Source organism: Myotis daubentonii, chromosome 2 (genome assembly GCF_963259705.1).
Source record: "Myotis daubentonii chromosome 2, mMyoDau2.1, whole genome shotgun sequence".
Lineage (NCBI taxonomy): Eukaryota > Metazoa > Chordata > Mammalia > Chiroptera > Vespertilionidae > Myotis > Myotis daubentonii.
This window is the reverse complement of record NC_081841.1, coordinates 182766878-182791694: the sequence shown is the minus strand read 5'-3', so window position 1 is coordinate 182791694 and position 24817 is coordinate 182766878. Positions and strand designations below refer to the sequence as shown.

General features: G+C 44.7%; 2 protein-coding genes and 1 pseudogene across 7 annotated transcripts in view; 1 reads left to right on the top strand and 2 right to left on the bottom strand.

Annotated features, from left to right (window-relative positions):
• Positions 1-10815, top strand: part of GGACT (gamma-glutamylamine cyclotransferase) — a 48264-nt gene extending 37449 nt beyond the window's left edge. For 3 of the 4 annotated variants that reach the window (XM_059685043.1, XM_059685045.1, XM_059685044.1), the window contains one exon: positions 9804-10815. In XM_059685043.1, coding sequence (XP_059541026.1) covers positions 9813-10295 — 483 coding nt within the window. In that variant the 5' untranslated portion in view covers positions 9804-9812 and the 3' untranslated portion in view covers positions 10296-10815. Of the gene's footprint in view, positions 1-8978; positions 9097-9803 lie in introns of those variants that run through there. The other variant, XM_059685042.1, reaches the window with a different exon arrangement.
• Positions 2036-2195, bottom strand: LOC132229090 (U2 spliceosomal RNA; annotated as a pseudogene).
• A 1138-nt stretch (positions 10816-11953) lies between the features above and the next one.
• PCCA (propionyl-CoA carboxylase subunit alpha) overlaps positions 11954-24817 on the bottom strand; it is a 382460-nt gene continuing 369596 nt past the window's right edge. For all 3 annotated transcript variants that reach the window (XM_059685039.1, XM_059685040.1, XM_059685041.1), the window contains 2 exons: positions 15115-15192; positions 11954-12281 (listed from right to left, as the gene is read on the bottom strand). In XM_059685039.1, coding sequence (XP_059541022.1) covers positions 12213-12281; positions 15115-15192 — 147 coding nt within the window. In that variant the 3' untranslated portion in view covers positions 11954-12212. The remainder of the gene's footprint in view (positions 12282-15114; positions 15193-24817) is intronic.

The following is a 24817-nucleotide window of genomic DNA, read 5'->3' as shown; positions in this document are numbered from 1 at the left end:
AAGAGAGACCCCATAACATAATCAGTTGGTTTCTTAGCACAAATTTTGCAGGCTGGAAGGGAGTGGCATGAAACATGTAAAGTGATGAAGAGCAAAGACCCACAACCAAAATTACTCTAACCTACCAGGCTATCATTAAAGAATCAAAAGACAGAGAAGAGTTTCCCAGACAAGAAAAAGCTAAAGGAGTTCATGACCAGTAAACCAGCATAACACAGAATATTAAAGGGACTTCTTTAGAAAAGATCAGAAATACAAGAAAGTATAGGAAAGAAAAAATTCTAACAAGGCAATTAATAAAAAGAGGGAGTCAATCAACAATCAAGCTAGTACAAAAATTAAAAGTCAAAAATAGGAAGTTCATGTGTACTCAGTAAATTAAGGGCTAGATCATCCAGACAAAATCAGTAAGGAAAGAGAAGCCTTAAATGACACATTAGACCAGAAGGACTTAATTGATCTTTTTAGAGCACTTTATCCCAAAGCAACAGATTATACATTGTTTTCAAGTGCACATAGAACATTTTGCAAGATAGACTACTACATGTAAGGCTACAAAACAAGTCTTAATAAACTTATGACTAAAATAATATCAAGCATCTTCTTCAAACACAATGGCAGGAAACTAGAAATCAGTTGAAAGAAGAAAACTGAAAAAACATAAAAACACGTGGAGGCTAAATAACATGCTATTCAATAATGAATGAGTTAACAGTGAGACCAAGGAGGAAGTCAAAAGATACCTTGAGACAAATGAAAATGAAAACACAATATCCAAAATCTATGGGACACAGACAAAACATTTATAAGAGGGAAATGTATAGCAATATAGGCCTCCAAGAAACAGAAATCTCAATCTAACCTTACACCTAAAGAAACTAGAAGAGCTCTAGCTGGTTTGGCTCAGTGGATAGAGCGTCAGCCTGTGGACTGAAGGGTCCTAGGTTCGATTCCGGTCAAGGGGATATGCCTGGTTGTGGGCTCCATCCCCATTGGGGAGCATGCGAGAGGCAGCCAGCCAGTGATTCTCTCTCATTGATGTTTCTGTCTCTTTCTCCCTCTCCCTTCCTCTCTCTCTCTCTCTCTCTCTCTCTCTCTCTCTATATATATATATATATATATATATATATATATATATATATATATATATGAAACTTGAAAGAGAAAAAACAAAGCTGGAAGTGAATAGAAGGAAGGAAAGATCAGAGCATAAGAATAAAGGAGAGTCTTAAAAAAATCAACAGGAAAGATCAATGAAACAAAGAACTGGTTCTTTGAAAAGAAACAAAATTGATAAAACTTTAGCCAGACTCATCAAGAAAAAAAAGGGGGCCCAAATAAATAAAAGGATAAATGAAGGAGAAATGAAAACGGACATCACAGATACAAAGGATTATACAGAAATACTACAAACAATTACATGCCAACAAATTGGACAGCCTGGAAGTAATGGATAAATTTCTAGAAACGTACAATCTCCCAAGACTGAATCAAGAAGAAATAGTAAATTTGAACAGACAGATTACTGATTTCTGTTCCATTAAAAGTTATCAAAAACCTCCTAACAAACAAAAGTCCTGGATAAAATGGTTTGAATTTTACCAAATATTCAAAGAATTAACACCTATTCTTCTCAAACTATTTGAAAAAAATTCAAGAGGAGGGAAGACTCCCAAACTCATTTTAAAAAGCCAGCATTACCCTAATTACAAAAGCAAATAAAGACACTACAAAGAAAGGAAATTATAGGCCAATGAATGTAGATGCTAAAATCCTCAACAAAATATTAGCAAACTGGATCCAGCAATACATTAAAAAGATCATACACCATGATCAAGTGGAACTTATTCCTGGGATGCAAGACTGGTTCAATATCTGCAAATCAATGAAAGTGATATACTACACAAAGGATAAAAACCATATGATCATATCAACAGATGCAAAAAAAATATTTTTTTTTTTTTACAAAATCCAACATCCATTTATGATAAAACTCTCAGCAAAGTGGGGATAGAGAGACCATACCTCAACATAATAAAGGTCATGTATGACAAACCCACAGCTAACATCATATTCAACAGTGAAAAGCTGAAAGCTTTTTCTTTAGGATCAGGAATAAGAAACTTTCACCACTTTTATTAAACTGATAAGAACAGATACTACACTTGATCTTAGCCAAAAGGCCGAGAAGCGATCACCACTTTTATTAAGCATAGTACTGGAAGTCCTTTCCATATCAATCATATAAGAAAAAGATATAAAAAGCATCCAAATTAGAAAGAAGTAATACTGTCATTATTTGACGATAATGATACTATATAGAGAGAACCCTAAAGAATACACAAAAAGACTATTAGAATAAATGAATTCAGTAAAGTATCAGTATACAAAGTTAATATTCAGAAATTTGTTGTATTTTTATACACCAATAACAAACTTCAGAAAGTGAAATTAAGAAAAACAATCCCATTTACAATTGCATCTAAAACTCCACAAAAAACCTAGAATAAATTTAACCAAGAAGGTTAACCCAGAAAACTATATGATATTGAAGTAAGAAATTGAAGAAGATACAAATAAATGGAAGCAAAAACCGTAATCCTGGATAGGAAGAATTAATGTCATTAAAATATTCATACTACCCAAAGGAATCTACAGTTTCAATGCAATTACTATGAAAATACCAATGGCATTTTCCCAGAACTAGAATAAATAATTGTAAAATTTATGTCACCACAAAAGATCCTGAATAGCCAAAGAAATCTTGAGAAAGAAGAACAAACTTGAAAGTATCACTCTACTTGATATCAAACTACTATACTACACGGCTCTAGTAATCAAAACAGCATGGTACTGGCATAAAAACAGACATACAGAACAATGAAACAGAATAGAGAACCCCAAATTAAACCAATGCCTATATAATCAATTAATCTATGACAAATGAGCAAGAACATACAATCGGGTAAAGACAGTCTATTCAATAATGGTGTTGGGAAAATTGGACAGATACTAGAATGAAATTAGACCACCTTCTCATGCCATATGCAAGAATAAACTCGAAGTGGATTAATGATGTAAATATAAGACTTGAAACCACAAAATTCCTAGAAGAAAACATGGACAGTAAATAAAATCTCTGACATTTCTCTTAGCAATATTTTTTTTATGTATTTCCTTGGGCAAGGGAAACAAAAGAAAAAATAAATGGAACTACATCAAACGAAAAAGTTTTTGCACAACAAAGAAAACCATCAACAAAATGAAATGGAGAATGTATTTGCCAGTGATACATACAGTAAGGGGTTATTATCCAAAATATATAAGGAACTCATACAACTTAATATCAAAGAATAATCCAATTAAAAAATGGGCAAAGGACCTGAATAAACATTTCTCCAAAGAGGACATACAGATGATCAATAGACATGAAAAGACACTCAACATCACTAATCATCAGGGAAATGCAAATTAAAACCACAAGACATCACCTCACACCTTCCAGAATGGCTGTCATCAACAGATCAACAAAAACAAGTGTTGGTAAAGATGTGACGAAAAGGCTGCCCTTGTGCACTGTTGGTGGGATTGTACGTTGTTGTAACCACTGTGGAAACCAGTATGGAGCCCTATGGGAGGGTGGGTGCTACAGTGGAGGGCTCCCCAAGGAATAGGTTCTGGAGGAACAGGTTCCTTTATCCCTGCTAATGCCCTAAATGCTACTCCAATGACTCGGAAAGACAAAACACAGGAGAGGGCAACAAAATTCGAGTCTAAAACAGAACTAAGTGGTTATTGACTTAGCAGCTTGGAGAAACCAGAAACCTACATCCCTAAATGATCAGAAGCTAGCCAGCTGATGCCGGGAGTGCAGAGAAACATGACTCGTGAGCCATGCATGTGGGAAACATTAGGGCAGGAAAGCAGCAGTTCTCAACCTGTGGGTCGCGACCCCTTTGGGGGTCGAACGACCCTTTCACAGGGGTCGCCTAAGACCATCGGAAAACACATATATAATTACATATTGTTTTTGTGATTAATCACTATGCTTTAACTATGTTCAATTTGTAACAATGAAAATACATCCTGCATAGCAGATATTTGCATTACGATTCATAACAGTAGCAAAATTACAGTTATGAAGTAGCAACGAAAATAATTTTATGGTTGGGGGTCACCACAACATGAGGAACTGTATTAAAGGGTCGCGGCATTAGGAAGGTTGAGAAACACTGGCAGGAAAGGAAGAGAGGCTGCGTCTGTACAGGGAGCAGAGGTCCATTGCCCCTCTGCCCAGCAGAGGGCGGGGCGGGGTGGAGGGGGGTGGGCGGTTACTGTCCAGAGAGGCTGAGCAGAAGGCTTGGTATTGGGAACTCCAAGCCCAGCTGATGGTGAGGGTGAAGGGCCACCTTGAATATGGGGATCAAGGAAAAGTCTGCATATCTACAGATTGTTATCTGGGGGCCCCTCAAAACCTGTCTCCAGAACCCTCACACAGGCCTGCCGACCATCAGGCTCCCTCCCCCGCACACAGAGCTTCAGTTTCCTATATAGTGTTAATTTTCTTTTTCTTTTTTAATCACCCAAGGATATGTTTATTGATTTTTATAGAGAGAGGAAGGTGGGGGGTGAGGGGGTAGTGAGTGGGCAGAGAGAGAGAGAGAATCATCCATGTGAGAAAGAAACATCGATCAATTGCCTCCCCGGACGTGCCTAACTGGCAATCAAACCTGCAGCCTTTCTGGAGTACAGGGCGATGCTCCAACCAACTCAGCCACCCAGCTGGGACTGGTGTCTCACTTTTCAATATGAAAGGCTAGGCAAGGATTATGAGACCTTTGAAGTAAACCTTTTCAAGAAACATATCAAAACAAAGAAAAGAGGAATTTAAGAGAAAGAGAGACATTGGAAGGAAAGATGAAAACTTAAACAAAAACTCATAAGATCTTCCCAAAGATGATGAGAGATGGTATTATGCTGTGAATGAACAGGGTGCTAACAAAATGAGAGAACAAGAAAAAGATTATAGAAATAAATATGATAAAAATACTTAAAAATTGAGAATTAGGAGATAAAGTAGAATATAAAGAGCACGTTGGAAAATTAATCTAGGATATGCGAAATCTGAGTACTGGAGATCCAGAAAAAGAACAAGAAGGAAGACCAGGGCCTGGGCTGCATGGCTCCGTGGTTGAGCATCGACCTATGAACCAGGAGGTCATGGTTTGACTGGGAGGTCAGGGCACATGCCCAGGTTGCAGTCTCAATCCCCAGTGTGGGGTGTGCAGGAGGGAGCTGATCAATGTTTTCTTCTCTCTCTCCCCCTCTCCTTTCCTTTCTGAAATCAATAAAAATATATTAAAAAACGAATAAATAAGGAAGGCTAGGGAAGAAAATTCCCCATGATCCAAGATAATGAGTTTTCAGGTGGAAATTCCTGGCACAATGAATGGAACAAAACACAATCTATGAAGACACATCCTTATAGAATCTGAGTCCCAGGGATAGAGGAAGACCTGAAAACCTCCAGAGAGAAGCTCAAGTCCTGTACAAAGGACTGGATCCCAGTGTCACAGGACTTCTCAGCAAGAACTTGAACGATCAGAAACAGAGGAAATGCCTTCACAGTTCTGAAGTGACTTATTTCTAGAGTTCTCTGCACAGCCATGCTGTTAGTCGAGGGTGTGCAATGATAAGCCTCCGTGAAGTGAGGAAGCAAACCAAGAAGGGGCCCTGAGGCCCAGGGAAACCCAGGGTGGCATGAGGGATGCCTGATGGCAGCAGTACCCCGGATGGAGCAGCACAGCTTCCAGGAGCCCAGGCTGCAGGGACAAACGAACAATGGGTGGTCAAGGCTTTCAGAAAATGTGAGGCCAAATTACTGTCAGAGAAACTTGAGCGAAGTGGGGGTGGGGGTTTGCGGGGAGAGACAAGAGCTAAAGCTATTTTTCCAAGAAAAACAAAAAGTTGTCCAAGGAAGGAAATTAATCATAGTACACTATGTGCTTTATCTGAGAACAGTGTTTACATAGTTCTAATGCTGAACACAGATTTGACCAAAATTGAGATGTGTCTATTGGAGGAATGTGGGGCAGAGACCACGTGGGTTTGGGGTGTGGGTAGAGAGCGCTTCTATAGCAATAATAGCCCTGCAAGTGGAACGCAGGCTTACCAAATGCGCAGGAACCACAGCAGTCCTCCAAAGCAGGCAGACAGTATTCCTTTTAGAACTGAGGAAGCCCAGGCACGGAGTGGTAGAGTGGTTTGCCTAAAGTCACAGTTTAAAACTGGAAGAGCCAGGATTTCAACCCAGGCAGGTTGGTTCTAAAGCCTGTACTTTAAACTGCTTTGGGGTACAAAGGCAAGACATGACTTAAAACATCAAGAAGTAACAGTATAAATAACTTACAATCCTATATAATAAAAGGCTAATATGCAAATTGACCAAACGGTGCAATAACCGGTTGCTATGAGGTGCACTGACCACCAGGGGGCAGATGCTCAATGCAGGAGCTGCCCCCTGGTGGTCAGTGCGCTCCCACAGGGGGAGCGCTGCTCAGCCAGAAGCCGGTTGGCAAGTGCAGTGGTGGTGGCGGGAGCCTCTTCTGCCTCTGTGGCAGTCAGACATCCCCAAAGGGCTCCCGGACTGCGAGAGGGCGCAGGCCAGGCTGAGCCCCCCCGCCCCGAGTGCACAAATGTCATGCACCGGGCCTCTAGTATGGAGATAAATATCAAATGCAACAGTTAAAAGGCTTAAAAGTGTTGTCTCAAGGTAGTAAATGGTAAGGAATTTCATTTTTTGTTATTTGACTTTTGCACTATGGACATATGGTACTTTTAAGAATTTAAGGAGCCGAAACCGGTTTGGCTCAGTGGATAGAGCGTCGGCCTGCGGACTGAAAGGTCCCAGGTTTGATTCCGGTCAAGGGCATGTACCTGGGTTGCGGGCATATCCCCAGTAGGAGATGTGCAGGAGGCAGCTGATCGATGTTTCTCTCTCATCGATGTTTCTAACTCTCTATCTCTCTCCCTTCCTCTGTGTAGAAAATCAATAAAATATATTTAAAAATAAAAAATAAAAAGACTTAAAAAAAAAAAAAGAATTTAAGGAGCCCTGGCTAGTGTGGCTCAGTTGGTTGGAGCTAAGTCCTATGCACTGCAAGGTCATGGATTCAGTTCCCCATCATCACATACCCAAGTTGTGGGTTTGATTCCCGTTGGGGTGTGTACAGGAGGCAACCAATCGATGTTTCTCTCTCACATTGACAGTTCTCTCTCCTCCTCTCACTTCCTCTCTCTCCAAAATTAAAAACAAACAAACATGTCTTTGGGTGATGATTAAAAATGTATGATAATAGTAATAAAATGTTATTGAAAGGGGGGGAAGCTAGGGCACCAGTGATGGGGAGGGTGGGTCTCCAGTTTTGACTGGTTTGCCCCGTATGCAGCCTGAGTTGTCCTCACCAACCTGAGACTCAGCTCCGTAGGACTGGACGGTTTCCGGGTTCTCCTCCAGCTCCTCACATTCAGGCGGTGAACAAGACGAGCGGTGATTTGGAGAACACGAACCATAAAGAGAGCCAATGAGGGTGATGTGCTAGAACTGAAGGACTGGATAGGTGCTACTTCAGGTCAGCTGTTCAGGGAGGCGTCTAAAGGGGCTAGGACCGAGGGGGCGAGTAGTGACTACAAAGGCCCCAGGGTGGGCAGGCGTCATTCCAAGGGTGGCCAGAGCGAGATGAGGGGCAACAAGGCAGCTGCACCAACAGGGTCATGGAGTTTGCAGCGAGAGTGACCGTGACTGCGATGGGTACCGGCTGAGGGAACAGAGCAGTGGGCCCATTAGGGAACCGGGGGACAGTGGTGAAGGGGGTGAGGAACTGCTGCTCCTGGATGGGTCCTGGAGGAGTGAACAGATTGAGCTACAAGACGGGATGCACGTGTGGGGGACAGAGTCAGGGACGGCTCCTTCACGGTCTGATCCAAACCCAGCCTCCTTTCCGGGTCACTCCTCAGGCCCTCTCCCCATAAACAGCCCCCGCCACCCTGTGCGCCTTTCTCTCCCATCTCCAGTCGTCCCACCATTCTCCACGCAGCAGTCCTGCCGCCTGCAGCTCCAGATCTTCTGTGCGCCCGTGCCTCCCTCCTCTCTGCCCTTCAATTCCAGGCTGTGCTTGACTCACTTCTTGACTTTCCCTGCTGGAGGCAGGCCTCCCCCTCAAGTGCCACAAGCCTACCCGGTCCTTCCGCCTTGTCAGAGTAACCAGCCCAGAGCTCCCATCAGGTCCCGGTCCTGCTCGAGGTGTCCCAATGTTGTCAAATGCCTGGACTGCACGTGCCTGCCAGCCTTGTGTTTTCCCACGGCCAACCTTTCCAAGTTCAATTTCCTGAACCCCATGGAACTCCCGACACTCCACAGGCTGGTGACTGAGAACAAGACAGTAGACGGGGCGGTGAGTGGGTGGGCAACAGTCCCGTTGGGAACATCCTTTCCCCCTGAAGAGGCAGGGAGACTGGGATGAGACCCCAGACCAGGCCTTGTTGGCTGAGAAGAAAGCACAACACCGATGAACTAAGCGTGACTTCTCCATGGGCCACTTGCCATGCGATGCATGTCCAGGGGGTGTCACCCTCCAGGTGTTTCTGGCTGGTTGTAGGCTGCCACTGGCAGATGGACACAGCCTTTGTTTTCCTGCACAGGGTGCCTCCATTCCAAAGCCTGCCGTAAAGGTCTCTGTCATTGCACAGCGCTGGGCAAGTAGGGCAGGGAAATGCCAGGCTTTGACGAGGGGCCCACCTGGCTCAACTCTGATTTATTTCCGTTTCTGTCTGAGTCATTTTTACACAAATTACTTTGCCGATTACATAAGAGTCTGTGGCCCAGGCCCAGGCCCAGGCCAGCAGTCAGTACTTACCTTCACGCCGAGCCAAGGTCGCTGCGGTGAGTCACGGTGAGTCACAGGGAAGCATCATTGCCCTCCAGACCTTGAACAAGGAACAGGAAGCTGCATGTTACAGGGCTGCTGGGTCATGCTGGCAGGACTGGGATGTAAAGTCAGTGCTGCCACCCGAATTCTCTCTTATAGCCCATCACAGGTGACTATTTCATACACACACACGCACTTTTATTTATCATCACGTATTCTTTTTTTCTGTAATATTTGTGTGCTTTTTAAAGCCCTTTTAAAATAATTAAAAATGACCCTAGCTGGCTTGGCTCAGTGGATAGAGTGTTGGCCTGTGGACTGAAAGGTCCTGGGTTCGAATTTGGTCAAGGGCACATGCCGGGGGTTGCAGGCTTGACCCCCAGTGTGGGGCATGCAGAAGGCAGCTGATCAATGATTCTCTCTCATCATTGATGTTTCTCTCTCTCTCTCTCTCTCTCTCTCTCTCTCTCTCTCTCTCTCTCTCTCCCTCACCCTTCCTCTCTGAAATCAATAAAAATATATTTAAATAAATAAGTAAATAAAATGATTAGAAATGAACTGCTCTGGAAAACAGCAGTTCTCAGGGTTCGATCCCAGGACAGACTGTCTCCATCTGGCAAGTATGTTCTCACGATGAGTGCCTGTCCTCAGATAATGACTGTAAAGGGTTGGAGGGGTCTTCTGGAACCTAAAGCCACCACGGGGTGGTCAAGAGCAGTGGGCTCTGGACTGTGGTGGGGTTGGGAACAGCTGCTCCAGCAGGAACCGAAATATTTACTCTGTGGCCCTTCCAGGCCAGCTTCCAACCCCGACTGAGACCAAGCCCGTGCCCGTCTGACACGTGTGCCCACAGCCTGCTTCCTTTCTCCTCCGCAGGCCTGCGCGATGGCCGACGTGTTCGTGTACGGGACCCTGAAGCGAGGCCAGCCCAACCACAAGGTCCTGCTGGACGCCACCAACGGCAGCGCCACCTTCCGAAGCCGGGGCCGCACGGTGGAGCCGTACCCCTTGGTGATCGCCGGGGAGCGTAACATTCCGCGGCTGCTGAACCTGCCGGGGCGCGGCTACCGCGGGTTCGGGGAGATCTACGCTGTGGACGAGCAGATGCTGCGCGTCCTCGATGAGTTCGAAGAATGCCCCGACCTGTACCAGCGCGTGCGGGTGAGCGTCGAGGTGCTGGAGGGGGAGGGCGCCTCCAAGGAGCCCCCCGCCGCCGAAAGGTGCCTGCAGTGCTTCGTGTACATCGCGACCATCTACCCGCCCGAGTGGGCCCAGCTCCCGTACCTCGAAAATTACGACTCGCAGGGGGCGCACGGGCTCCCCCATCATCCACGGAAAACAGATAAAAGCCCAAGGAAGGCTCCCTAGCCAGGGGACACACAGAGCCCTGCGGATAAGATCCCCTCGGTGTGGTCTGCACGCACTGAATGCAGAAGCCTAATGATGTCCTTGGAAACAAGTATTTGTAAAACTCCATCTGTGGGGAAAGAAAGTCTCTCTTTCTTTTACTGTCAGCCAATTTCCTAGATAATGTTGACATACCAATAACAAGATTGTGCCCTTAAATCTATCCATCCCATACGGCTTTATTGCTTGCTGCTTAAAGAGCATTAGGTTTTTGAATGTACTGGGTAAGACAAATTTAGGATTTTAATTCCCCTAAATGGCATTTCAGGAACTCATATGTTATCATACTTTCCTTGCTTCTCTGTCTGCTTTGCTTTAATCTGAAGATGACATTTAAAATGAATGTGAAGACTTTGTGTTGCAGCTAGATTTTAGCAGCCCTACTCTATTGATTCTGACCTGTATAGCACCAAGAAAAAAAAAATGCTAAGCTGATCTTGGATGTCTCAGTGTAATAAATAATAAAAGAAACTCAAGAAAAGCATGCTGCATTTTAGAGTAGTTTTGGAGGACATACAACATTTTTCTTCACAATTTTCAGGTCAAGCTTATTAAAGAGACTATTAAAGATGATCATTAAAATTAAATGTTTTAGAAAATCAAATATAAAGTATTGGTGTCATTTTCGGCCCTTTTCTTGGCCCTTATTTGGTAGAAGATTCTTTTTATTCTAATCTAGCAAAATAATGAGCACCCACTTGCTGGCAGACACAGCTGAACACCCTGATTTCAGATGGAAGCTCCCCCAAGCCCAGTGCCCAGCGGCGAGCACTGTCCCTGCTTCTGAGGGAGCGCATTTTGGGGTGGGCCTTTGGAGAAGAACCAACACATTAGCAATTTGTTCTTCGGGCCTGACAGAAAGCTTAGCTTCCAAATACAAACAGCACTTAAAATAATTTTAGTGAGGCACGAAGTAGCAATTACTACCCACCTCCACCTCGTGATCTGTCAGCGTAGATTCAGATCAGTGCGCGACCGCCTCTGCTTGCTTACCAGCAAAGTGTGAAATGTATTCCAAGAACTTCAGAGCCGAATGAAAATGCAGCTGCTGATCTCAGAAACCTCGTCTCCTCTGGGAGAGCTCGCTTACTCTTCAACTTAATGGTAGACTGTGATCACTAACTGCATCTGGCACACAAACATGATCATTATTTTTAGCCCCTTTTTCCTAATTGGAAACTTGCTTCACAAAGACACAAAAAGGCAAGGACGGGTATCAGTGGATGAGCTCGTGGCAGCCCCACCCACTGCAGTTGGGGTGAGGGGGACCTGGGGGGAAGAGGGGCCCTGTGAGTCATCTCTCCTCGAGGGGACGTCCAGGGATCCAGCAGATCCAGTACTTACCCATTAGAGCCCCGCAGGGGGATGTCCATGATTGTCATCTGTGCTGTATGGGCTGAGGGAGTTACGAATAACCACAGACAGGAGTCCTCAACCAGGATGAGCAGGCATTCGGATTATAGGGTGGCAAATGCTAATTTACGAAAACTGAAGACAGAGCTGGGATTTATATAAATATTTTAAAGGATCACAATGAAATGCTAGTATTTAAAGTCCACGGGCACAGACCGTGGCCTCTTATGTACATTGTCTTCATTCAAAAAAAGGGCAAACTAATATTTAGACAAGCGCTCAATTTTATTGATTTAACTTTGACACTAGGAAATCTCATAGCAGAAGTACAAATCATATGTACAAGTATTTATATCAGTAAAAATTTCCATTGGTGATTTTTTGGCAGAATGTTGGTTTTGACTATATGTGGAATAAATATGGCCATGTAAAATCTGCTGCAAAAATGCTTGGATAAATTGAGTGAAAGAATAATAATACAAATGGCTAATTAAATTGGGCAACGGCTGAAAGGCTATAAATACTTCATTGCAGTTCCACGAGCAGATCTCCTTCTCCAACCGTGTCCCCAGCTTTACAATGCACCGATTTCACCTTGAATAAAAGAAAAAGAGGGGGGTAAGAATGATGAACTACATCAGGAGGGAGCAATGTCGTCATCGTTTCTGGAAGTGGAGAAACGGCCTGATAGGCTGGGAGCACAGGTAGAACTCTGGGTTCACACAGTCAGAAGGGACCTCGTGCTGAGGAACAGCCTCGTGCAGGGCTGTGACTCACCACCTTCCCCTCCCCTGGTGCTCCTGTCCTTGTCCTTAAGTCGCTGGTGCAAGGCAATTTCTGCTGGCTGGCCCTTGCCCTGGGTGCACACAGGGGTCTAGGCAGCACCCTAAGAGCCACTAGTGTTGACCTGGATAAGCTCTCAACACCAGTCCTCCACAGTCTCTGCTGTTTCAGCTTGCAGAAATGTTCTCTGAGAGTTAATGGTATACTTAGTTTAGTGTAACAACAGCAACAACAAGCCCAAAACAAAAGACAATTATACAAGAGTCCAAACAGGTACTAATTCACAGGAGGAACTCCATACATAGCCTGATCAGAAACTTCCTTCTGAAGGGAAATGAAACTCTCAGAAGTCGTGGGCTGCACTGATAGTACTGGGAGGTGTGACATGGAGCAAGCACTGAGCTCCCTCGATGTTGCTAGTGTGCCCTTTCATTCTCATTTCTCCCAATTTTAATCAGGTTTGCTTTCCCAAATTGTGTTCAGATTTCAAAAAAGAGGATAAGGGGTTGAACTGGGCAAGAGATAGTGGTTTGACTTCTTGGGAGTTTCTTCCTTGGGTAAGAAAATGAACAAAGGGTTGGAACTAACGAGTGGCACACAGGAACAGTGCCAGCGACAGCAGGCTCCGTGCAGTGGGCTAGAAGGGTCTTCTTCCCCTGACCTGTAGCCCAGGCTCGCTCAGGCCGACCTGAACCTGTGCAATGACTACTTCAAAGACCTTGCTCAACAGGTGCTATTTGCACCGAAGTGGCTGCTTTTATGATCCGAAACCTCCGGTGTTTATATAGGCAGTATTTTTCATGAGGCTGCGATTACTAGAGTCAAGAACTTGCTTCTTTGTGAACCTTTTCTCTGGGAGGAAAAATGGCCCCCAGGTAGGAACCACCAGCCCCTCGGCTCCCCAGGGCCTGGTCCTCTGGGCTGGGGCTCTGGCCAATCCTGGTGCCCTGCTGCGGGATGGAGGGAAACGGGATGAGCAGGAAGCAGCTAATAGGGGTCAGGCCACAGACAAATTCGCCCAGACCCCACTGACACCCTGAAAACAGCTCTGGGCTGCTGACCAGGGAGCAGCCGAGCCTTCACCATGACGCCCAGGCCACAAGGACGTAAAACACACTGACAGACACGAGCCCTTGCTCCTTCAGGGAGCCGTGACCACGTTCATTTCTGCATTAGTACCTCAGTCCATCAATACAGGCCCTTGACATGCATCTGACATATTCTGCTTCCCCCCAAATGAGGGCAGGTTCTCGTCACAGATGGAAATCTCATGGTGCTAATGCAGTGTCAGTGTTAATCTCAAGGAACAAACGTAACAGTTTCATAAGAGCAGAAACCAATATTTTCTTGTTCACCTTATAAAAATCATGTAGCCTTAGCTGGTCTAGCTCAGTGGATAGAGCACTGGCCTGGGGACTGAAGGGTCCCAGGTTCGATTCCCGTCAAGGGCACATGCCCGGGTTTCGGGCTCAATCCCCAGTATGGGGTGTGCAGGAGGAGGCGGCCAATCAATGATTCTCTTTCATCATTGATGTTTCTATCTCTCCCTTCTCCCTCTCTGAAGTCAATTAAAAAAAAAAAGTATATATATATATATATATATATATATATATATATATACTTTTTAAAAAAAATTAATCATGTAGAAAGCAGAATTCCTTAAAAACCCCACAAATCAAGCCTTTCTTCTCTTTCAAACCCATGGAGATGGGACAGCTGTATGCAGCCCCCTCCAGCCTGGCCTCGCCCTCCCGTCGGGATGGACTGGAGTCCTCAGCACGTTCTCTGAGCATCAGTTCATTTCTCTTTGGGTGACAAATGGAGGCTGTGTCTCCCTGATGCAGATTTCACTGTGAGCTGACAGCACCTCTCTGCCAGGGCACCATGGTCCCCAGGTCCAGCCTCACTGTCCAGGTGTAGCCACACTGCAGGACGTGGCCGCCTGCGCTGCCATCATCACCCCCCCTGCCCCGCCTCGCTCCAGACCTCTGCCCAAATTGTCCTTCAGAAAAGGATCATTCTGCTACAAATGGTGTCTTTGTAGTCACAGAAAGGATAATGAAGTTATTGCTTTAAAGGCCTTTTCTATTTTCTTCAAGGAGAAAATACATTTAAGAAGTTTTTACTCTTAATAAATTTCAGTACTAATACATCATCTCCTTTCTCTCCCTAAATCATTACGTCCCACATGTGTACATGGGGCTTTCAGCTCCTCTTGATCTAAAATTGAATTGTTCTCTTTGTGGAGAAATTATCTTGAAGAGTTACATTAATTTTTGCAATCTCTAAAACCATTTCCTGCTGTGTCGCCTAAGTCTCAGATAACTAACTGCCTCCAAGACAGATGTAAACATTAAAAATTAAAGACCCCTTAATTTGAAAGACATTAAGGTGAAGAACAATTGTTCCTTGACTATCTGAACACTATACAGACGCTCTCGGAAGGCCTGCTCTCCACAAGGCCAGGACACACCGACCCAGGGAGGGAAGAGCTCCGATTTAAGGTCCCTCATCTGCAGGAGGGATGTGTGGGAAGAGATCGCGCCTGTGGTCCCTTTCAGGCCTAATCATCCAAGATTCAAAGGTGGAAGTTCTGCTTCCTGTCACAGAGCTGACATGAGCTGGCAGGAACTTGGGGACATACCTTGCCAGTTTTCCCAGCTGTCATGCTATTCTGCATTTTCATGGCTTCAATCACACATATTTCCTGACCTTCTGATACCTGGAAAATGAATAAAAATGGACAGAAGTTTTAGCAGCAGTGTTCAAGAGTGAAGCCATTAAGAAATTCTTCGTCCAAAGTGCTAAAATTTTATCCAAACCGTAGCAACAAGCTCTGATAAATACTTCAAATCCGAAATCCCTCTTTGGGGGACAGCAGAGAAAGGCCATGCCTAGGAACCAGAGATATGGCAAACAGGCATGCTTCCCACTCACACGCAATGAATTGGTAAATCTACAGAGAGAAAGATTTGTGGTCCCAGAGGCTGAGGAAGAGGGGAATGGCTGCTGATGGATGGGTACACAGCTTCCTTTGGGAGGTGGGTGAAAATGTTCTCGGATTGACTGTGGTGATGGTTACACAACTCGGTGAATAAACCAAAACCACTCAAGTGCATACTTTTAAAGGAATAAATCACATGTGAATTTTACCTCAGTAAAGCTGGTATCAAAAAATGGAGTTTCTCTCTACAGACCTGGGGAGCTGGGAACCACAGCCAAACATCCAGGCCCCGGGGACCTCGGTCCCCAACCGCACAGGGCAGGGAATGGTGTCTAGAGCTGTGCCCATTCCTTGCCAGGACACCAGGAGCTCCCACTGGCCTGGGCTCCGGGGCTCACGCTTGGTATGGTGAAGTCTGCCTGCTGTTATGCGGGAAATCCAGGCCGAGCTGGGTATAAACTCCCTGGGTTTAACCTGGGTCTTCCCCTCAGGATTCAGCTGTAACTAACAGCCATTCTGTGTTTTTTCTCTGCCCTCGATGGGTAAGCACCAAGGGCGGGGCTGGGTTTTCTCCCATCTTTGTGAAAAACAGCCTCCCAGTCTTTGAAATGGGAGAGTCCAATCTCTTAGGGCAACCGGCTATGTGGGGGCTGGTGGGCATCTGGTGGGGGGCTCCTGGGCTCTCACACCACTGCAGCTGTGCTTGCCCAGCGTCGCAGAAGTGCCTGGAGAATGTTCTTTCCTGAAATCCCCAGATGATCTCCAAACCCTGTCCGGCCCCCTGTGGGGCCCAAGCTGTCTCGCTGGCAGGCGGCACTGCCTGAGCCCTATGCACGCATTCCTTTCCTCCGCTGATCAGGTGGTGGGCTGCTTTTTCCTGGCACAGGAACGTAGGAAGAGAGGGGATGCCAAGCTTCGGTGCTGGCACGGAGGAGAGACTGTGCTGCAGAGCTGGGCATGAAGCACTGCGCTCGCTGCCCTTTTTGATGCATTTTCACCTGGCATCTGCATTCCAGGGAGAGGAAGAACCAACTCGAGAGGGCTGTTCTTTCAAACTCACTGTTCTTCAAAACGCAGAGGAAGAGCAGTGAGGGCAGCTCAAAGACAAGGCGGATGCCCAGGCAGGGTGTCAACAGCTACCCCTCAAGTTGTCATTTCAGAGCCTTGGGAGCAGGCAAGATGGGGGAAGGGCAAGTTCCCCTGCCATTTAGCTCCACACAGAGGGCCCTGGTGGGCCCAGACCCAGGCTTCTGAGACCGAGGCTGAGCGTCAGAGCTGACCTCAGGAGACAGCACTCTAACCCAAGCACGGGGCATCCCAACAGGCTCAGGGGGCTTTTGGGAAATGGATCTGAAATTCAACAATGGGAATTCCACTCAAAAATTAGCAGTCAGCTCCCCCCCCTTGGGGCTCCAGTAGCTCTTTCCTCCACACTCCATGGAGCCTGGCCCCCGCCACACCCCCCAGCCAGGCTTCCTCGACTGGCTTGCTCAGAGCCCCCTTCTCCCCATCAGAACCCCCTTCCCCCCATCCTGGGCCCCGTGGGCTTCTCTTAGGCGGACACAGCCTTGCTCCTCTGCAGTGGCTCAGCCCACTGCTTGGCATCTGCTGGCCAGAGAACTGCTTCTTAGAGAACTTCAAGTAAGTGAATTCACAGTTAATGCAAATATGAAAAAGAAACGAACCAGGAGATTTCCAAAAGTTACCCCAAGGGTAGGCCAGCCTAGGCCAATCTGACAACAATGCCCTGGGAAACTTGTGGAAGGACAGCTGGGCCTGGGCCACAGCCCCACCCCAGCCACACTGAGGTTGGATCAGGGCCTGCTGGAGACTGGGGGCCCACTAACAGTCTTTCTTAGCTGACCCTGATGCTGGCAGCATGGGTGATGTGTACAAGTAGCTACAAGTGGTAGGTCCCCAACTATTTACCAGAAAAACAAAACCTCTGATGTAGCCAGAGGTAATCAGGACAGGTGGGAAAGTCCCAAATCTGCCACACCCCCTTCGCTCTGATTGTCTGGCTCTGGCAATTTGATTACCAGGACTTCACAGAGAGCGCCGACTCTGCCGCGACTGCCTTCTGCCCTCCCACAGCCAGCGCTGTCCTGGCCGACAAAATTCAACCCCACAGCTTCCTCTTCATTCCCGGTTTCTCTCCCTAGTGCAGTGGTTCTCAACCTTCCTAATGCCGCGACCCCTTAATACAGTTCCTCATGTTGTGGTGACCTCCAATCACAAAATTATTTTCGTTGCTACTTCATAACTGTAATGTTGCTTCTGTTATGAATCGTAATGTAAATATCTGATATGCAGGATGTATTTAGGCGACCCCTGTGAAAGGGTCGTTTGACCCCCAAAGGGGTCACGACCCACAGGTTGAGAACCGCTGCCCTACTGTCTGCTGGTCTCCACCTGTAATTACTGAGCTGTAGATAGAAATTTAAGTAATTCATCTCTCTCTCTGTTCACTTAATCTACTGTGTAGTCTGTGTTCACTCATTGGTCCCGAAAAGAGAAAGAACTTTTGGAAGCTGTTTCTTCACCCCCCAGAATAGTGAGATCTGTTTCGGTCATAGAATCACTTTGTACCTGCACATGTGAACATGATCTCAATTCATTGTTTCATTCCTCAAAAATCCAAGTTGGGTAAGAAACATGGTACAAACCACATAGCAAAGAATGCAGACGGGGCTGTAAGTAGGGGTTCCAGTCCAACAACGCCGAGAGGGCGTGCCCAGGCCTCTCACCTCAGCAACCTGGAAGCCTCCTTGTGCAGAGGTGCCCCCCGCACCCCCCGCCCACATTACTGGGGAAGGCTGGTGTGCCTTGTGGATTTCCCTGCTGCTCAGAACACCGGGCACTAATTGCATGAGCACAGGGGCTGCGTAAAGTCAGTTTCCAGCCCACAGCTCACATGTGAGGGCCAGGCTCCTCAAGGAGCTGTGTGCGCACACTTCTCTAACACTTCTGTGAATCATCTGATAAAGACTTAATGATTATGACAGGATGTCTCCAGCGTTGGGCTTACAAAATGGTCACAAGCCCCGCAAGTCTTTTTGATCAACCTCGTCAGCCTGATGCACTTCTCCGCTCCCTGTCTAATTGCTGTAAAGTCTGGAGGCCTGAATCCTATATCTTTCACCCGGCTTATTGCGTCCTCTCCTTTGACATGGGGTCAAGGTTCACATTCGCATCCGATTATGGGAGCGTACTCATTAGGCAGGAGCCGGCCTTGCTCCAAGATGAGTGAGTGAGCTGGAGAGAGGACTCGGCCCGTGTACTGGGCAGATTTCAGCCCGTTCAGGAGCCCTGGATGTCGCCGGCCTGCTCTGTGCTGAAGCGCTTCAGACATCTCCAGCTGATGATTAATTGTGAGTGATGGGAAATAAAATCCAGTAAAGCCAGCTGCTTGCCATGGTCGGCAAAATGACTCTAATGGATATAGGCTGCCAATTTTCCAGTTTTACTGGCAAGTCTTCCAAGTGTAATTAAGGGAAGTTATAAATGATATGGAAATCTATCAAGTTCCATTTATTTTCAGAGGACTCTTTCCCCAGAGACTTTTATCTTCAATTAAAGCTCCCAATAGCCTTCTACCAAGTTCCTTTCACTTCTTCCCCAAAGATTAAAAGACACACAACCTTCTGCTGCACATGTCGCTCTTGGAAAACATGTTAAGACTGGAACACGCTCGGCAACTTGTGTTATTCAGACTGCAAGTGCAAGAAGAAAGCTCAAAAGAAGTGCAGGAAGAGGAAGGGAAGAGAAAGGGTGAAAGGCCTGCACCAAACATAAAAGGACGCCCCCAAAGTACAGGCTTGAAAGCTGTGCTCAATACCAGATATTCATCACAAGGTGGTGTAGCTCACTAATGTTATTTGATTTGGAATAAAGGCATGACAATGATGGCAAAGGCCTAAAATTGGAGATGTGAAGGATGACTGCACAGTATTCCATTTCTCAATTTCATCCTTCAGAGCCACAAAATGGGGGCGACACAGTGACGGGATGAGGTTTACAGTAACAGCTGTGGTCTTCCCACACGAGGGAGGCCCTTCTAATGGGCTGAGGTCTGTTTAGAACAGACGGGGAGCAACAAAACAAGGTTCCCTATTAGGAGTGTGCCGTCATATTTCTGATAAAGAAAATGATTATGGCCCAGGGTCGGATTTCCTTTAAGACGGCCCCTCCCCTCTTTTGTGGTCCAGAACCCGGGCCGATGTTAAAAGTGTTATCCTTTAAATATAGGCATGAGGTCAGAAACGGTGGAGGGGTTTTCCCCTGCAAGCCCACTCTCTAGCAACTGTAAAGAATGCATAGGAAACTGTGCCAGTGGCATATGGCTTTCTACTGTGCTAAACATTCATACAAAAGACAGGTTCATCAGTCATTGGAGTATCTGGATAAAAAATTAGCTCCTGATGGATGGTATTTTGAGCTTACCTGCTGCTAGTACATTACCAGAGAAACACAGGTTTTGAAACCCACATGACATTAGAAACTGCAGACCATGAAATACGACACATGCAGGAGCACATAATGTACGCCAGATTATACAAAATAATAAATAAGCTATTTAAACCCTCTGCCTAAAATTGGGCCCGCTGCAAGGAACCCTGGGTCATTTCTACGCAGGCCAATTAATGCACAGCATCTGCTGCATAGAAGCAGGGCACGAAGCACTTCCGAATGATTTCAGCAATTAAAAGAAAACTGTTTCCTGCCTGTTCAGACAGCAACTGTTTCAATGCAAGAGTGAGCACCAAATCACTGTGTGCAGCTGAAAAATTAAGTCCCCTTTTTGGGGAAGAGGGTGGGTGGGAGGAAGAATTTTTATGGAAAAAGGAGCCTTCTTTTGTTGTCCTACATTCTGTGTTTTTCTGCCAAATTAGACAGAAGGCTCGGAGGGCTTACCGGCCCGCTGCAGTCTCCCCTTCTGCTGCACTGGGCCCCCCGAAAGCACGGATCAATATCAACCCTGCTGACGACTCCACAAAAGTGAAAATCCTTCAATTACATTTTTAAAGGCAGTTCTACTTAGAACACAGGTGTCTGAATGCAATGCATTTTAAAGCCCTTAGATCTGAAGAAAGACGCAGTTAGCCACAGGAAAAAGGCATCTCAGATTTGGTTAAAAGGCACTGCTAGAATCTGATTGTAATAACTTCCTCTTTCTGAGCTGGTAAGATAGGCTGGTAAATATCCCCTGATATTCCCTGACGAAGAAATGTGCATTCACATCCCAACATCTTCATGTAAAGAGGGAGGGAGAAGACACCCCGGGAGGTTGTGCAGTAGTTAAGCAATAACGGAATGAACCATCATCAAATTACAAAGAAAGAGAAGGCAGGTGACAGCAATGCCACCAAACCCCTTATCTCTCTCCAGGCTAAGGTCTCCTTTAACGGGTTTGTGCACCAGCCACCTGACTCAGGAGGGCACAAGCAGGAGAAGTAACATACTCCACCAAGGCAGATGGCTCGGAGGGACTGCAGGCCCCCACCTCTGCCCAGGCTCCCCCAGTTCCCCACTAGGGCAGCCCCTCTGGAATTGTGCAGTGGGTCTCAAAGCAGGGAGCTGAAAGGCTTGAGGAGAGAATGCAGAGTTGTGGCCAATATTAAACATGTCCAGGTTTTTTTTTTTAAATTCCTTAAAATGAAGAAAAATATTACACCCTACTGCTCTTTAAGTTAGCTCAAAACTAGAGCCAAAGCCTCTAGTAACCAAGAAAACTAGTTAAAATTGATGTCATTTACAATATCTTTAAGAAATCAGTCTGGATCCACTATCTCTGGGAAGTGTGCTGTTTTAAAGGATTTGGAGAAATTTTATTTTATTTTTTGCAAAAGGGTGAGAAACGATATTTTGAAACTTGGCCAAGTTGAGAACGGTTATCTTAAAAAATGTTTAAAGCAAAGCTAACAAACATCCCCTATAATCCCAAACAGGTCATTCCTAGAAAAATTAAATCAAATGCCAAATTTGTAGAAGACTCTCCTATAATATTTAATTTGTTGATTAATCTATAAAAATATTTTCTTATATTGATAATTATCATTAAGTTGTAAAAATTCCCCAAGTTTTACTCCAACAAAAATTGTCCCTAATGTTTAAAAGTAAATGCTACCTGGAAAAGATTAAAGGGCCAAATTCAGGACAGTGGTTACCTGAATTCGACTGGAAAGAACACAGGGCAAATTCACTGCATAAGTAGTGTCTTAGTCTTAAATAAAATGGAAAGCAAATGTGGTAAATTAGACAAGTAGAGAGCATACTATTCTTTATAACTTTCTGTATGTTCGTACCATTTCATAACTTAAAGTATAAAAAATGTTAAATAATGAATTATGAATTTCCACGTGCTTTGGAATACAATCTGAGGCTTGGATGAAAAATTGGCACCTTATCAAATAAACTGCTTGAATAACTACTGCTATAAAATATGTAAATTTAATTATTACAATTATTTCCTGATTGTAAATCAAGGTATCCAAAAACTGGAAAATCTATCAAACAGCCAGGTCAGGTCCTCTGCCAGGGAAAGATGCGATTATTGACACTGGGCTGCATGGGGTACACAAGTCACTGCCAGGCGAACACACATCAGGAGAGCCCAAGCCAACCCTTCTCCTCGGGAATACTTAAGCGCAGAGGAGGGTTCAAATCCTGCTTATTCAAGACATGAAAAATAAAGGTCTCGCACCAAGTTTATTAGCGATTTCTCCAAGATCAGCTGTAAGCTCAACTACAGATGGTTTAGGGACAAAGAGGAGGTGAGACTATCATGCTCACCCATTCACCTGCTTGAGTGCTCTCCCCCTGAAGGAGCACATGCAAAGGAGGAAAAAAAAATCAGGGTGAAATCTGGGTGATACTCCCACTAATGATCCTAAATGTTATGTTTTCACTGGTACACTTTACACGACACCAATGTTGTTTTTTGCCTAAGTCACTGTTTATGAGAACAACAATCCCAAACACCTAATTACCTGCTACTGAATATCAGTCCTGCTACAAAGTACATCCTCCTCATCTTGGCCCCCAAATACTCCATCTGTCTTACTAATACTGGATGGGCTAAGTGGCAGGAAAAATCAGCAACAGGTACTTGATCAAGCTATCATTTTACCTGGTCTCACAAACTAATAAATCAAAAGTAATAATTAAGAAAGAAAGAAACATAAATGGTATACAGCTTGCTTCTGGGTCATGTCTCACTAAACTGTGGATGTATTAAATAAGATAAATATTTCAAAATCTAAACATGACTAGAACAAATCTTAATTAAATGCAATATTAAAATATCCTATTGGGCTGCCTCATTGTTATTTTTATTTTTTGTTTTCTTTCTGATATAAAAAGGCTAACAAAACAAATGTGCTCATGATGACTTTATTTTTATACTTCAAAGTCAAATGAAATTGTGCAGAAATTTCAACAGCTGTAAGTCTAATGCTGAAAAAAATTGTGTTCAGCCATCATTCTGAAAGAATATATGTTCAATATTTTTGTTCAAGAATATCATAAAGATAGAAATGAAAACAGTGAAAACAAGTTGTTAAAAATGCTAACTTTGATTATAGAAGTGCCCCCAGGTTATGACAGTGTTAAATGTACAGAAAAATGGCTATTTTTCATAATGAAACTAAAATCAGTCCTTAAAAATATTTTCAGAACTCTTATAAAAAAAAGCATATAAGACAGGCGTATAAAAGTCATCTGGTGATTTGTTTTCTGGATTAAATGTGTGATTCTAGACTTTTATGATCCAGTTCTGCTTCGTTTCTAATTGGTTTGTTTGTATATATGTATTTTACTGTTTATTAACTAGAATCCCCGCCCTGCATGTTCAGAAAGGCTATTCTATAAACATTTAAAAAGATTCCTCTGCCACACTTAATGCTAAACAGTGAAAGTACTAGGAACTTCTGCTGTCTGCACCTGATGGCAGCATGCAGAGCGGAGCTGGCTTCCTCACACCATCTCTACTTCCCAACTGCCACCCAGCGCACTCTGTCCTGAGATGTTTTTCTTAACTTTGTTAAAATTGCGTACTTCACAACCAAGATTTGTTATTTGTTACTTATGTGACACTTTTGTGGGACACATTATTGCCAGGCTCACCAGTCTAAGATTTGTGAAGTTTTATTTCAGCTAAATGTAAAAATTACAGATAACTGGAATTCAGCCTACACAAAACAACATTTCAAAGAAAAGAGAATACTTATTGGCCCTGAGTTGTTTTTTTAGATCCTTGTTTTCCTTGAAAATACACAGATGATTGATTCCATTCTCTTCCTATTGATAAAAGTGGGATCTTGGCTCAGCTATTGTTATTGCTGAGAACAGTACAACATGCCCTGCAGTGTTACAATAATTTTAAACCTCAACACTTAAAAGGTACAAGCATCATTTTCTTACTGTGGCCTTGAGCAAGTGCCTTGCCCCTGGTCCAAGGGAAGTTTCTTGTGTTTGAATTACACGAAGCAGATTTAACTATATGAGTAGTAAGAGCTGACCAGTAAACGTCTCGCCCTGCATTTGGCTTAGGTATTAGCGGTTTGGGACATTTTTCACAAATAATAACTCAAGAGCGAACACTATTTTATTAAAACATAATGTCACAAAATATAAAAGGAAGTTTTGCCGGGACTAGAAGTGGTCCTGGGAGGTGAAGAGAAATAAAAAGAAAGCATTTGGTCTCCCGGCCCAGCCTAGGCACACGCGCACAAAGAGCATTTATATGGAAGGTGCAGGACTGAGGGTCTACTCCCAGCCATGTCCTCTGACTTTAAAGGAATACGTGAAATAGAGACTCCAGTCAGTTCTCAAATTAAGCCATTCTTGAATACCCACATGTAATTACTGGTGGTGGTTTTCAATATCTGAGCTACCCCAAAGAACCAAAAATTAATACACATTGTTCCATTTTACTAAATGCCCTGCTTTCCCACATTAAATTATTAACCAGGAAACGGAAAGCATGAAGGCTAAACCCTTCTGGTATCTGGAGAAGCCAGAGGAGGAGGGAGCAGTTGTTGGAAGCAAGAAGGCTGCAAGCTGCCTGTTCTCTGCCCCAGCACAGCCACAGCCAGGAGGCTGGAGCAAATGGAGGAGCAGGAGCCGCCTCCTGCCTCTCAGGGTTTGACTCAGGTGTTGGAAAAGTAAGGATTGCCATTAAACACTCATTTTTTTTAAAAGCACAAATGTGATTTTATGATTAAAAACACACAATTAGGACTGACAAGCTCAGTATACAGCCCATTTGGCTTCCAGAAAAAGCTTAAGAAGGAAGGTGAAAAACAACCACCCCTCACATTGTTTACCATCCTATGGAAGATTCCACTAACTGTGCTGCTGATTAGTGTGAGTGCACACAGCTCACTGCCAAGGCCAAGGGGCT